General features: G+C 36.5%; 1 protein-coding gene across 1 annotated transcript; it reads left to right on the top strand.

Annotated features, from left to right (window-relative positions):
• The first annotated feature begins 799 nt into the window (after window positions 1-799).
• On the top strand, window positions 800-11,400 carry patl2 (PAT1 homolog 2). Its single transcript, XM_007572796.2, has 19 exons — window positions 800-931; window positions 1,036-1,189; window positions 2,359-2,600; window positions 2,689-2,751; window positions 3,701-3,754; window positions 3,838-3,999; window positions 4,824-4,898; window positions 5,835-5,983; window positions 6,204-6,278; window positions 6,350-6,473; window positions 6,547-6,664; window positions 7,172-7,278; window positions 7,355-7,408; window positions 8,516-8,658; window positions 8,732-8,888; window positions 9,654-9,794; window positions 10,400-10,497; window positions 10,591-10,731; window positions 10,813-11,400. Exons 1-19 carry the CDS (start codon window positions 908-910, stop codon window positions 10,844-10,846), a joined length of 2,115 nt encoding a protein of 704 aa, XP_007572858.1. The 5' UTR covers window positions 800-907; the 3' UTR covers window positions 10,847-11,400.
• Window positions 11,401-12,871: the final 1,471 nt, after the last annotated feature.

The following is a 12,871-nucleotide window of genomic DNA, read 5'->3' as shown; positions in this document are numbered from 1 at the left end:
TGCCCATTTATAGACAAAAGAAAAAGTCTCATTGTGGTTCTCCATAGTTGCTACAGTCAACAAATAAATATATATTTTTTAATATTTTGTTTGTTTTGAGTATAAACCAGAATGAAAACCCCGGGATATGGATCAGCAATATTTACAAAACAAAAAGTATTTGCATTTCGTTAGGCAGTTATGCTATTAAGCTAACGATTTGTAGCTAAATAAAATATAAATAGAGCTGCAGACACTTAAGAGCCTTGAATAAATGCAAGATTTATTAAGATATTTAAAATAAAAATAAAAACACACACACACAGCATAATGACTAAAAATACAAAAAATGACCGAAGAGAATAGCAGAAGAAAAAAGTGTGCAGTTGTTGCAGTAAAACACAAAATATTAGCTAAAGCTAGCATTTTAAAAATAACAATACTGGTGCTTTATAAACATGGACAGACTTCATTTACAATTGAAATGTACATATTGAGCTAACTTTTGTTGCAAGTTAAAATAAATACACATAAAGTATCAGTATAAATATATGCAGCAAAGTTACTACGAAATATATCTGAAGCAGCTACGTAAACAGAGTTCAGAAAATGATGGTTTTGACCAGCAGAGATCGGTGTTTCCTCACTTTGTAAAAGTAGCGCCTAATAACTCATTAATTTTATTCATAAAGGTTTAAGAAGAAATGTACAAAAATCCTGAATATTATTCAGAGCCAGATAAAACACTTTGCCAACAGTACAGGTGAGGCGACAGCTGCGTGATGACGTGTCCACGCCTCTGCGCCTCACAGGTGTGTTCATTTAGAGGTTAATCAGCGTCTCCTGGTGTCCGAACAGAAAAAAAGCAGGTGATGTTGGATGGGAAAGCGCTTTGAACTTTTCGGATTCAACAGTTTCTACAAACATAATGAGTGATTCGGAACAACAACAGGTAGGTCGATGTCATTTCACTGTTTAAAATGTGTAAACAACGCACACAGGTAGTTCTGTTTGCATCAGAACCAGCTCAGACTTCCGCGGTTTGTTTTCTTTAAGGAGTCTGATAAAGTGGATGAAGCTCAGTGGCCTGAGGATGGAGATGCGTGGAGTGACGCAGAGGATGATGCGGGGATGGACTGCGAGCTGCTGCAGGCCATGACCGAGGAGGACGAGGACATAAATGTCTTCAATGAGGAGACATTTGGGATGGGTGAGTCCATCTGAAACTCCTGCATTTAATCAGAAAAAGGTGAATATGAAACTTCTCAGTATTTCAGATTTATTTACTGCATTTGGAAAAACAAAAGTTTGTATAATGGGTAGTAATTTGAGTAAATTTTTGGCAAATATTTACCTTAGAATGTGCTTCACTGCTTACTAGGTTTTACTCTTACTTGACTGATTTCAAGTATTGACACTCTTGAGTAAATTGTCTGGATATTTCAATGGAGCATTAGAGAAACTGTAAAAAATTATAGTAAAAGTACATTTCTGCCAAAAAACTGAGAAATTTTTAATCACAGAAATTTTTTAGGAAACAAATTCCTGGACATTTCTGAGCATGCTAGGAAATAACTGGCATTTTCTGGAAAAACATGGAACTTTTCTGACTCTGTAAAGTTTTACATTTTTTGTCTCTTGGAAATTTTGAGTTTGAAAAATTGACTTTTTGAAACTTGTCCATGCTCTAGAAAATTTTGCAGATCTAAAAAATTTTTTCTACTAGAAATTTGATTTGAGTTAATTTTGCAGAATTTATAATTATTTTTAAATCTGCAATGGCTCCAACTTGCTGTAGTTGGATACTCCCCACTGTGAGTAACTTCACTGAATGAAGAGCGATGTTTTAAATAAAACTTCATGATCACAGACGCAGATCTGTGCTTTAGATGTTTTAATGTGAAGAAAATTGATTTGAAAAATTTTTGTTTTGCCAGAATTTTTTTTTAACCACTTATGAATTTCCTTTTGGGGTTTTTTAATACCAACATTTCCACATAACGCTTTATATTTTGGTCCATCTGACATATTTTTCTTGTTTAAATATTAAATTACATTTTGGTCTGTTACTCAGTACATAAGTAACATTTTCTTACTCCCGTACTTTCTTACTCGAGTTAAAAATGTCATTACTCTTACTTGGGTGCTCTAGTCACCTCTGCATATCTACTTTAACGTTTTAACTAACTTGCATATTTGATTAAATAATCTACATTTAAAGTGCAACAAGTTCTTTTTCGTCCACATTGAGTAAATATTCATTTGAAACTAAAACATTTGCACTATAAATTAGACTAAGATTTGTTTTTTGTAGCGCAGGCCAATGTCCAAAAACAGAATCTATTATCTGCAGGATAAATGTAAATTGTTTTAATTTAGATCTCGACCCACATGGGACGACGGCGCCGTTGGCTGATGGCGCCGTTTCCTTTGAGGAGCCGCCATCGCTGCGGCCGGAGCCCAAACCTCCGTCTCCTCCCAGGCAGAAGCCGCTTTATCCGGCCCGGGTTGCCCCGTGGCAGCGGGGTCAGAGGTCGAGGTGGAGGGGAGGCCTGGGCAGGGGCCAGATGTTTGAAGACCCGGCCGTGATGAGGATAGTGGAGGGACGACCGAGCCTCATGGTGACCAAGATGGCTGCTCTGAGATCACATTGTTTTGATCACATATCGACGTATTGATCTGATTATCGGCTTGTTTTTACTGCTTCAGAGTCTGGACAACGCCATAGTGGACTGTGGGCACGCCGTGTCCAGGAGTACCTCTGTGGATGACGTAAGGGAGCGCTGGACTTTAACTTCCTTTATCTGAACGCTGCAGGAACATAATTTTACCAAGTATTTTTGGTTTAGTTTCTACTGAAAATATCTTGGTAAAGTGTTTTTCAAAGTGGAGCCACCAGATGGCGCTAGGTGGGCTTCAGGAAACCAGGAAAAAAGCAAAAACTTTTTTAACCAAAGTCTAGTCTATTTCAGTCATTATAAAAAGTTAAAATAATTTCTTCAAATGTTGTTTGACATGTACAACTGCCACTGTAAATAGAAGAGTAAATTTCTACCATAAATTTATGGAATTTTGAGAATAATCTCAGACATTTTCTAGAAAAAAATTACATTTCCAAAAGTAAATTTTTTTTCACATAATAAATTTCTGAAATCTCAAATTTTAAAAAAAAATTTCTAATTTTGAGGTTTTTCTAGCAAATTTTTACTTTTAAAAACTCAAATTTCCACTTTTGTTTTTTTTTTCTTTTTTGCAGAAGAATTGAGACTAATCTAGAAAGTGTTAAAGGTGACAAATGTGCTAGAAAAATCTCAAATTTTGAGATTAATCTCAGAAATTTTAAAGAAAACTTGGAAGTTTGATTTTCCACCAATTTGAGATTAATTACAAAACGTGACTTTTTTTCTAGCAAATATTTGACTTTTTTGAGCAGCCTTTCCTCTGCCTACATCACCCAGAATCCTGTGCAGTACATGCAATGTATATTATTTGTGCAGTTATACTTAGCATTGATTTAAAAAATTACTAGTTTGCTTATAATATGAGGAAATGTCTTGTTAAAATGGAAATCAAGCCCCTATATTGAGCTGGAAAGTTAATTATAAGTCAGCTTCGTCTTATTCCAAGTGTGCTAGGATATTTGAGCTTGAAACCAGACCAAAAATGCTTAAGATTTTGTTTTTCTGAAGCAGCTGATGGTAACCAAATGTCTCTTTTCTAGAGGATGACGCCTCCTTACTGGAAAAACCGTAGAGTTTCTGGATCGATACTCCAGGTTCGGAGGAAAACGATCCTCAATACAACAAATAACAATTGCAGACGGCTTAAATCCTTGTGTTTTGGGGTTTAAATCTGTAGGACAGCGCCATAGTGTGTGTGATCGGTCACAGAGGGCGGGGTCAGCATGTGAACGCTGACTTCCTGGATCTACTGTGTCCCGTCTCTTCCTACGGAGTCCAGAGAGGAGAACCCAGAGGATCGTACTCCAGGAGGGCGTTTGGCCAACGAGGGCCCGCTCAGGTAGATTATCCTGATTTAACTAGAATATTTTCATGGCTGACACTTGGAGGTAGTTTTAAAATGGGTGAATATGACTCTGAAATAAGTTAAAGCTGCAGTAACCTTTATAAATGTTTTTAGACACTTGTTAAAACTGTCACTCTGATGGCATAATATAAAACGATCTGTGAAGCGATCGCTCTCCTCCCTTACCAGATGCAACCAATCAGAGGCAGGAGGCGGGTCTTAGTGCTGTCAATCAATCATGAACTTGGCTTGCTACTAAATGTGTTTATGGTGGAGAAACAACTTGGTTACTGGAAAACTGTATCTCCTGTCATCTGTGACCATGCTAACCAGCTAGTTAGCCATGCTAACCAGCTAGTTAGCCATGACAGTTAGCTATGACAGATTGACACAGCTAAGACCCTCCTCCTGGCTCTGATTGGTGGTTTCTAGTAAGCACTGGGAGATCTCATTTTTTTCAGTTTATCTCTCATATATGACAGTTTAAACTGTATGATGACAAGAAAAATAGGAGAATATTTAACAGGAGGTAAAACTTTTTTTTTTTTTACCAAGCTCTCAGTTCACTTTGTTTACATGGTGCTAATTCACAACAGATGTCGTCTCAACCGGAGGAAGTCGGAGAAAGAAAATCCAGAAAGAAGCTCTGTTAATATTTTTTATGTCATAATCAAAATCATTTATAATTAAAAATAAGCAACAGAGCTGCCCAGTGTAGGTTAATGTGAAATCCATGTAAAAAGTGTTGCATTGCAGTATATTCAGATTTAAAGTTTTTCTTTCCCTGTCTGTCATCTATATTTAACTTTATTTTTCAGATTCATGCACCGGTGATGCCCAGATCACCCATCTTCTCACGGCAACCGCTGACACCACGGCAACACTTGAATCAGGTTTTATTAAACTCATCACTTTAGAGCAGAGGACTGCAACACTGCAAAAACACAATCTTACCAAAAATATTTTCTGGTGCAAATAAATTGGTACAAACAAACAAACTTAAAAGTAACTTTTCACCAAGATAAAGGAGCTTGTTTTTAGATAAATTCCTTAATATTGGTGAAATAATCAGTGGACTTGGTGCCTTTCATAAATATTAAGGAATTGACGTAAAACAAGCTCCCATTTCTTGCTGAAAAGTTGCGTGTAAGTTTTTTGTTTTAAATGTACTGACGTCTGATCTAGAATTATCTGCGTAATTTATAACTATATACAGTTGTTGCACACTGCATTGTGTCAAACCAAACCGTTTGGAGAAAAATATTCCCCTCCTCACCTGTGGGGGTACTGCAACAAAAACCACTGAAGGTAATAACATAAAAACCTCTGAAGACGCTGAGCTCAACTTTCACAAAATGTAAAAAATGGAATAGCTTCAGATTTTAGCAGTTGGTTGATTTCTCTTTTCTTTGGTTGAAGATAATGAACCATTTTTCCTGCTAGCGCTATGCTAGCACGACTGTTTTGGTTGTATTTACCCAGAATGCTCTGTGCTGTAGTCAACTTCCTGCTTTAAGACCTCTCTGGTCCACTTGATGTTCACACGCATCAGAAGCGCACTAGAGTTCACTTCAACCAAGCAGAGACTCAGGTTTTGGTTGGTTAGATGTTCCTCAAATGAAACAAACTTTCTAGACAAATGGACTGGAGTTCTTTTAAACTGGACTAAACATGGCTGGTGTGAATGGTCAAAATGTATGACTTGCAGTCAACAGGGAACTTGTTGCCAAAATTAAAAGATTGTTTTAAGTCCATCTCTTCCATAGACTGAATAATTTCAGACTTGGCTGCATTTATTTGACTTTGTTTTTTTTGTCATTTCGACCCAGATGGGTTGCTTCATGTTCCCTCCAAACCGCTCTTCTCCCTCCACTCCTCGGCCTCTGACTCCAAAGACCATGCAGCTTCGCTTCGGTGCCAACTCTCCCAGACCGTCCCCGTTTTACAGCCCATCAGCCAACCCGGTGCAGCCGTTCAGGTAACCTTCATACTATGTAAATATGTACCAATCTAGATGTTTTTTTGTTTGTTTTTTTTTTTTTACTGAAAAAATACTTGTCACAAATTATCTGCGCCACCTGCTTGTCCAACATGGTAAAACATCTGGAGTCCACCAACCAGCAGGTGGCATCACAGTGCCCAGTTGAGGCAACGTAAGAGATGATCAGTCTGTTTGTCCTGTTTCTCTGGTTCATCAGTTTCCCCGGTCCAGTCACGCAGCTCCATCCTCAACATAAACGACTTCTCAGTCAAAAGCAGCGTCTGTTTCACAGGTTGGTGCTACACTAACTAAAAGATTATAATAAAATGTTGAAAAGATTAACTTGGCGTGTTTTTCCTGAAGAAAATGTGAAGGCTGGGACCCTTACTCTAACCTCATGACGGACAAAGAAAAGGAGTGGATCATTCGCCTGCAGATGATTCAGCTGCAAAGCGAGAATCCGTACCTCGAGGACTATTATTACCAGGTAGGAAAATTAACAATTTGGAAAACTTTGTGACATTTTAGAATGAGTTTTCAACTCTCTCGCTCTGTAATAGGAGTATTATCGCCGATTAGAAGCCAAGATGGCCGAGGAAGAGCTGGGCATCAGGAGCAAGAAGGAGCCGCCCAAACTCACCACACCGTACATTACCAAGACGGACGCCTACACACCAGGTTCCCTTCGGCGTTGAACCGTTTTCACTGCAAAAACACAAACATCAGCTAATATTTTTGGCCCAGTTATGTAGGGACACTCAATATAAGACAAAACTAACTCACAAGAAATGGGAGTTTATTTTACGTCGGTTGCAGATTATTTCACTGAACATTTTTCCTGTTCAGTGAAATAATCTGCAAGTGGAATTTAATATTAAGGAACCAGAATTTGGTTGCTAGGTGACAGGCTGGGCTTGGCAGGTGTTGCTAGGTAACGGCACAGTGCCAGTTGATTTTGACACAATCTGCCAGTAGAACTAGTATGTTTTGCTCCCCCCCCTTCCCCCATCAATAATAAGGTATTATTGACTTAAACAAGCTCCTACATCTTGCTGATAAGTCGAGTTTTTCTCATTTGAAATGTAGGAGCTGATTTTTGCACTTGAAAATAGACCAAAAGTACTTAAGATTTTAGTTTTCCAGTGTTCAGGTTGTCCTGTGTCTATAAGCTGTGTGATCTCTCAGTGGTCCACATCGAAGGCTCTTTGGGTCAGGTCGCTGTCTCCACGTGTTATTCTCCGCGCCGGGCCATCAGTGCGGTCCATGCAGTCCAAACTCACGGCCCTCTTGAGGTTTGTTGTTCAACTCCTGTAAGTAAAGATATTATAGTGCCTTCCTTGACGTTCAACTTTTTTTATTTTTTTAAAGGAACATAAAGACACCAGACAACAGCGACTAGAGATTCTCAGCAAAATAGAAAAGGTAACTTTGAGTTTTTACTTTTTTTTTATAATTTTTTTTTTTATCATTTTAACCTTGAAAGATATTAAAAAAGAACTATAATTTCTGAAGTGCAACACATGTCTGAGCCTGGAAAAAATGTCATACTTAACAAAAGCTAAAGTGCAGAAACAGTGTAAAAGTTTTGATTGGCCACAAGAAAAACGATCCCCAGAGCCTCTTGTCACTTTAAATCCAAACAAACTGCTGATGGCCACATCCCCCAAACTCAACATTTACAGTCCCAAATGAAAATGGCTACGAACAGATGCACATTCATACAACCCTACATCTGTAAAAAAGATAATTGGTTCCTCCTGTACAGCCAACAACAATGCAGCAAGTGGTTTCTAGATGGTAAGTCAAAAACAAAATTCTTGTCTTTTCTATCAGCCATTGTACAGTGCATACATTGGTAAAACCAGCTGACCAAAGGTCCTGGAGCTCTGCTGGGGTTGCTAGGTAACGGGCGGAGCTCTGCTGGGGTTGCTAGGTAACGGGCTGGTCTTTGCTGGTTTGTCATGTTACATTTGCAAGGTTTTGGAAAATGTAAAATTTTTCAGACACCAAAAGACGTTAACTTATTACCAGAAACCGTGTATATATAATGTATATATATATTAGCTTTGTCTGTTTTTAGAGACAGTTCAGACCCAAATAAAAAGCAAAAAAAAATTTTTATTTTTATTTTTTTTTTGCAGAATGGGTCCCTTTTAAATGATTTTCTAACTTATTAGAAAAAACTTGAATTTGCAAGTATTTCAGGTAAATGGATTAATTGAACAGAACTTTATAGTAAACTTGGAAAATCAACTTAAATGTTTGTTTTTATGACTTAAAATAGAAGGGAAACATCTGCAGGTTGTATTTAACTGCGTATTAGGGCTGTTGTAGTTGGAGTAAATTACTGCAGAGGAAATGTGAAAATTTCTTGAATTTCAAAAGTAGAAGGAAAGAAAATCAACTTTTGAAACTTGGAAATCTCTACATTGTAATTTTTTTTTTTTTGTAGAAAATTTGAGAATTGCAAAACTTCTGATTTTCTTTCTTTTAAGTTTTTGTATTCCTGACTTTTTTTGTTAATTGCAGTTGTTCATAGTTTTGCTGGAGGTGGAGGAAACTGAGAGGATGAAGACCACAGTTTTGTCTGAAGCAGAAGAAATCAGACTAATGGAAAAAACTCAGAGGAAAGTGGAGCACATCTACTCTCAGCTGCAGCAACACAATGCTCCGTGAGTCTTTTAACAATGCAACAATGCAAATAATGTGTTTTTTGTTGAATAAACTTATAAAATTGTGTTTTAGAGATTCAGGAGACGAGTTTCTTCCTTTCTTGAGTGTCTCAAAAGGCAAAAAGCTTCTCGCTCGTCTGCTTCCCTTCTTGAAGAACGATTCAGCGCTGAAGATCTTGCACATCGTCGCCTCCAACCTTCCTACGCTGATGAGCAGAGACACCGAGGAGGTGAGTCGGGGTTAAAGGTCACTGGGGTCTGAGTTACTGGGGTTTTTTCCCCTTGCATTTTTGATTTATGAAGATTTAATTTTTGGAAAATCTGGATTTTTTTTTTTTTTTCTTTCACCATTTAACTCTTTGGGTTTCCATAGTTTAGTGATGTCAGCACATTCAAGGTGGCCATCTTGTTTTTGGAGCTTCTATTTATTTGGATTTTGAATTCAAGTAAACAAAGAAATTAGTGCTAAGATGTTTTAGTTATTTTACTATACAGTTTAAATGGTTCCAACATTAAGAATAATCATCTGAAAACTGTTGCAATATAAGAATAAAGTGTTAATATTAACAGAATAGTTGTAATGTTCATCTAGTTCTGATGTATTTAAGTTTTACCTAATATAAATATTAATAGCAGGACTTTGAAACAATTGTACAACTATTTCCAAATATCCACACAAACTGAGGTTCTGATTTCCTTTAAAAACTAAAATTTTTATTCAGGAATTTCTTGAGGAAACTTGGACATTTCTGCATTTCAAAAGTTAAAAGTTGTCAACTTTTGAAAAGCAGAAATGTCAAACTTTTTTTTTCTAAAAAATGTCCCAACTTTTATGCTGTTGTTGAAGAGCTTTCAGACAAGAAAACAGGCAAAAAAAATATGAAGTTTTATTTTTAAGGCGCAACGCCTGGCACTTGCTGAAGGTCTAATTTTGGTCTTTAAACTCGATGAAGATGTCAAAAGTTTTGTATTTTGAAAAGTTCTTGTGGTTTCAGGACCTTCCAGTTCTATACCCGTCGCTCCGAAATGTGATTGGCGTTCTGACGTTCAGTCAGCTTATCAACGTTCTCAAAGACCTGACGTCTTCAGAGTCTCTGTCGACCTTCGAGTGCCTGTCCCTGACCTGCCAGAACAAGGTTTGTAGCATGGATATTTCTTTCAAGAGTTGAAAATTTGACTTTTGGAGCTCAGAAAATCCTGTTCTAGAAATTTTCTCTCAATTTTTGTTTCTGGCAAATTTTCAACTTTTGAAACTAAAAAATTTGAGATCGCAAAAAATCCCACTTTTTTTTTACCTCCCCTTTTTTTCAGCAAGAACTTTTTTATTTGAAAATGTTAAATTATTGAAGCTCAGATTTTCTATATTTTTATTTTTGGAAAACTTTTGAATTTCAATTTGAGTTTCTTATGCTACTTTTCAAAATCAAATTTTCAGATTTTTATTTTTCTAGAAAGTTTGAGATTAATTTCAAACTTTGAGGCTTTTTTTCTAGCAAATTTTACTTTTCAAGCTCAAATTTTGAAATTCATCACAAACGTTCCAGAAAAAAATCATGGTAGTTTTTTTTTACTGTTTACAGTGACTCAAATACCCAGTCATATAATTTACTTCAAATATTAGTTAAATAAGTAACCATAAAACAACTGTTTAAATGCTTTTGGACGCATTATTGGTCCTTTCCAGTTTGTGTTGCTCTGCATCTGGAACTGATTTGTTTTTGATTAATTTTTGTTGGTTCAGTTTGGACTCAGCTTGCTGTACGCTCTTCTTTCCCACGGAGAGAAACTTCTTTCTTCAGGCGTTCCTCTTGAGCCCAGCATTGGCGACTTTGAGACCTGGTGGGGAAAACAAAGTTTAATTCCTCTAAATCAGAGTTGTCTAGCATGTTATGACATTTTCTCAGCCCTGTTTTTACTCATTTTTTTGTTTAGGACCGACATGATTTTCCAGGTAGCGGGACAGTTGACCCAGTGTTCGCTGGTGGAGCCGCTCCTCCTCCCGTCAAACCTGCTGACGCTCTTCTGCAGGTACCTCGACAAGCGAACCGTGCATCAGCTGAAAAGCAACTTGGAGTAAGTCTTCTTAAATATACCAACAGATTTTCACTTTAAATGCATGCAAATACTTTTTAATTTCCAAACTTCTCTGTTTAGGTCTGCAACCAGCTACCTGGCTCTGCCATCTTAAGGAAACCTGCTAAGTTAAAGTCCAGGTTTGTTGGACCCAAGATGGAGGAAGCTGAGTCTTTAGAACCAAGTATAACAGAAGTTGTGTAATATACTTTTTTTTTTGTTTAAAATCCTCCCCTTCACTTCTCCATCACATTTTGCATCTTAAACTGTTTCCCTTTTTTATTTGCTTTGTTTGCTTTTCCTCCCTTTAGCCTCCACAAAGCAGCTTAAACCCATTTCTTTTAACGTTTCTAACATTATCAGAATGATCAATTTATGATGAGTTTCATAATTTAGAATACTGGAATTGTTAACTATATTAACCATTGCAGGAACTTGACAACCCAACTTTAGGTAATGCAGTTTTGTAAAATTATTTTGTAAAAAAATGTGTTGTGTATGCATGTGTAAAAATGCTAAATGGATTTCTTTGACACAATTTTCTCTTAAGTTTCATCTGTAAAAAATATATTTATTTATTGTATTAATTTGGAAATGGGAATAATTTAAATTGCACACCTTGTAGAGCACTTGCAATATGAATAAAAAAATTCTCAAATTTGATCAAGAGAACATGAAATGCGTTTTATTTATTCCCTGCATGCGTTTCTGCATCAAGTGAAATGGAAACGGGTCTATGTTGGCCCAAAATGTTTCTGTTTTTTAATTCTGTTTAAGGGTTAAATCTGAGACTTGGTCAAGATTAATTTACCTTTTTTTGTCCTTATTTTAGTTCCAGTTTGGATCCATTGACTCCCTTACAACCATATTTTGGGGCTGTAATCCTGTGATTTTTAACTTTACAATGAGCTCCAAAATAATGAAAGGCTCTACCTTTAAAAATGCAAGAAAACTAGTTTTAAATGTAATATTTTTAGTTACAACAGGCCCAATCATTTCAATGGGGATGAGATTTCATTATCCTTAAAATGCATGGAAATAAAGATATTAACCACCATCTCAACCATTCAGTAAAACTGATATGATGGATGAGCTTGATGCCAATTTAGGTTAATTTTGGGTTTCTGGACATTGGTTGCTTGAATGAGAACTGAGACCTAGAGGGAAAAATATTTCACATTTTTCTCTGAGACTAAAAAGACTTCACTGCATATTCACAAAATCTTAAGTATTTATGGGTAGTTTCTTGTGCAAATATCTTGGTACACTTGAAATAAAACTTAGAAGCTTGTTTTAGGTCAATGATTCCTTAATATTGATGAAAAATCACCAGTTCCACTAGCAGATTTGTTTTTCACCTAATGTGAAAAATGTTCAAATGTGTCAGTGGAACTGGTACTTTTATTAATCAATATTAAGGAATTATTGACTTAAACTAGTTCTTATATCCTGCTGAAAAGTTAAGTTTTATTTCAAGTGTACCAAGATATTTGCAGTAGAAATGAGAAATCTTGCTTCTTGTGTCAAAAATTGAGTCTGGGTAAAAGTTGCATCTCCAACTTGGAAATGGAAGATGCTATTTTTATGAATAAGCAAAATCTAAAACTGCTTAATGGTGAATTTGTGTGTAGAATACTGAAGACAGATTAATACAAAATTAAATAAAAATGAAACGGAGCAAAAAATGTGGAAAAAGTGAAACCTTGCTCAACTGAAAAAGTTTGAAATCGCATCGTAAAGTTTGTATTATAGTGACTGAAGTATGTCCAGGTTTACCATCAAATCAATAAATGTAATATTTGTGCCACTTCATGTCCATACAAGTTTATTAGCTCAAACGTTCCTTACATTCAACCAACTGCTTTCTTACAAACTGACCAGGCAGAGGGATCTGAAGCGGCATAATCAGGAATTGAAACTTGTATTTGTAGCCAGATGGTCGGGTCTGTTTAGATGCCAAGTAAGTGAGAGGTCCAGTTGGACAGGGAAGTGAGACATTGACCCCTGCTTGACCTCATAAGAACAGGATTTGGACTTCAGGTGAGGAATCTATGTGAAAGGTGAGACATCTTTCTCTTTTTACCCACTTTTTGCTTTAAATGCACCAAAGGAAAACTCAGCGCCACAGAAAACCTACAGT

Source organism: Poecilia formosa, unplaced genomic scaffold, assembly GCF_000485575.1.
Source record: "Poecilia formosa unplaced genomic scaffold, Poecilia_formosa-5.1.2 Scaffold308, whole genome shotgun sequence".
In the NCBI taxonomy this organism is placed as follows: domain Eukaryota; kingdom Metazoa; phylum Chordata; class Actinopteri; order Cyprinodontiformes; family Poeciliidae; genus Poecilia; species Poecilia formosa.
This window is presented reverse-complemented; position numbering and strand designations above follow the sequence as displayed.

Coding starts and splice junctions, on each gene's coding strand:
- patl2 (XM_007572796.2), top strand. CDS start 908: ATGAGTGATTCGGAACAACAACAG. Junction 7,279..7,354: donor AAACTCACGGCCCTCTTGAG/GTTTGTTGTTCA, acceptor ATTTTTTTAAAG/GAACATAAAGACACCAGACA. Junction 7,409..8,515: donor TTCTCAGCAAAATAGAAAAG/GTAACTTTGAGT, acceptor TGTTAATTGCAG/TTGTTCATAGTTTTGCTGGA.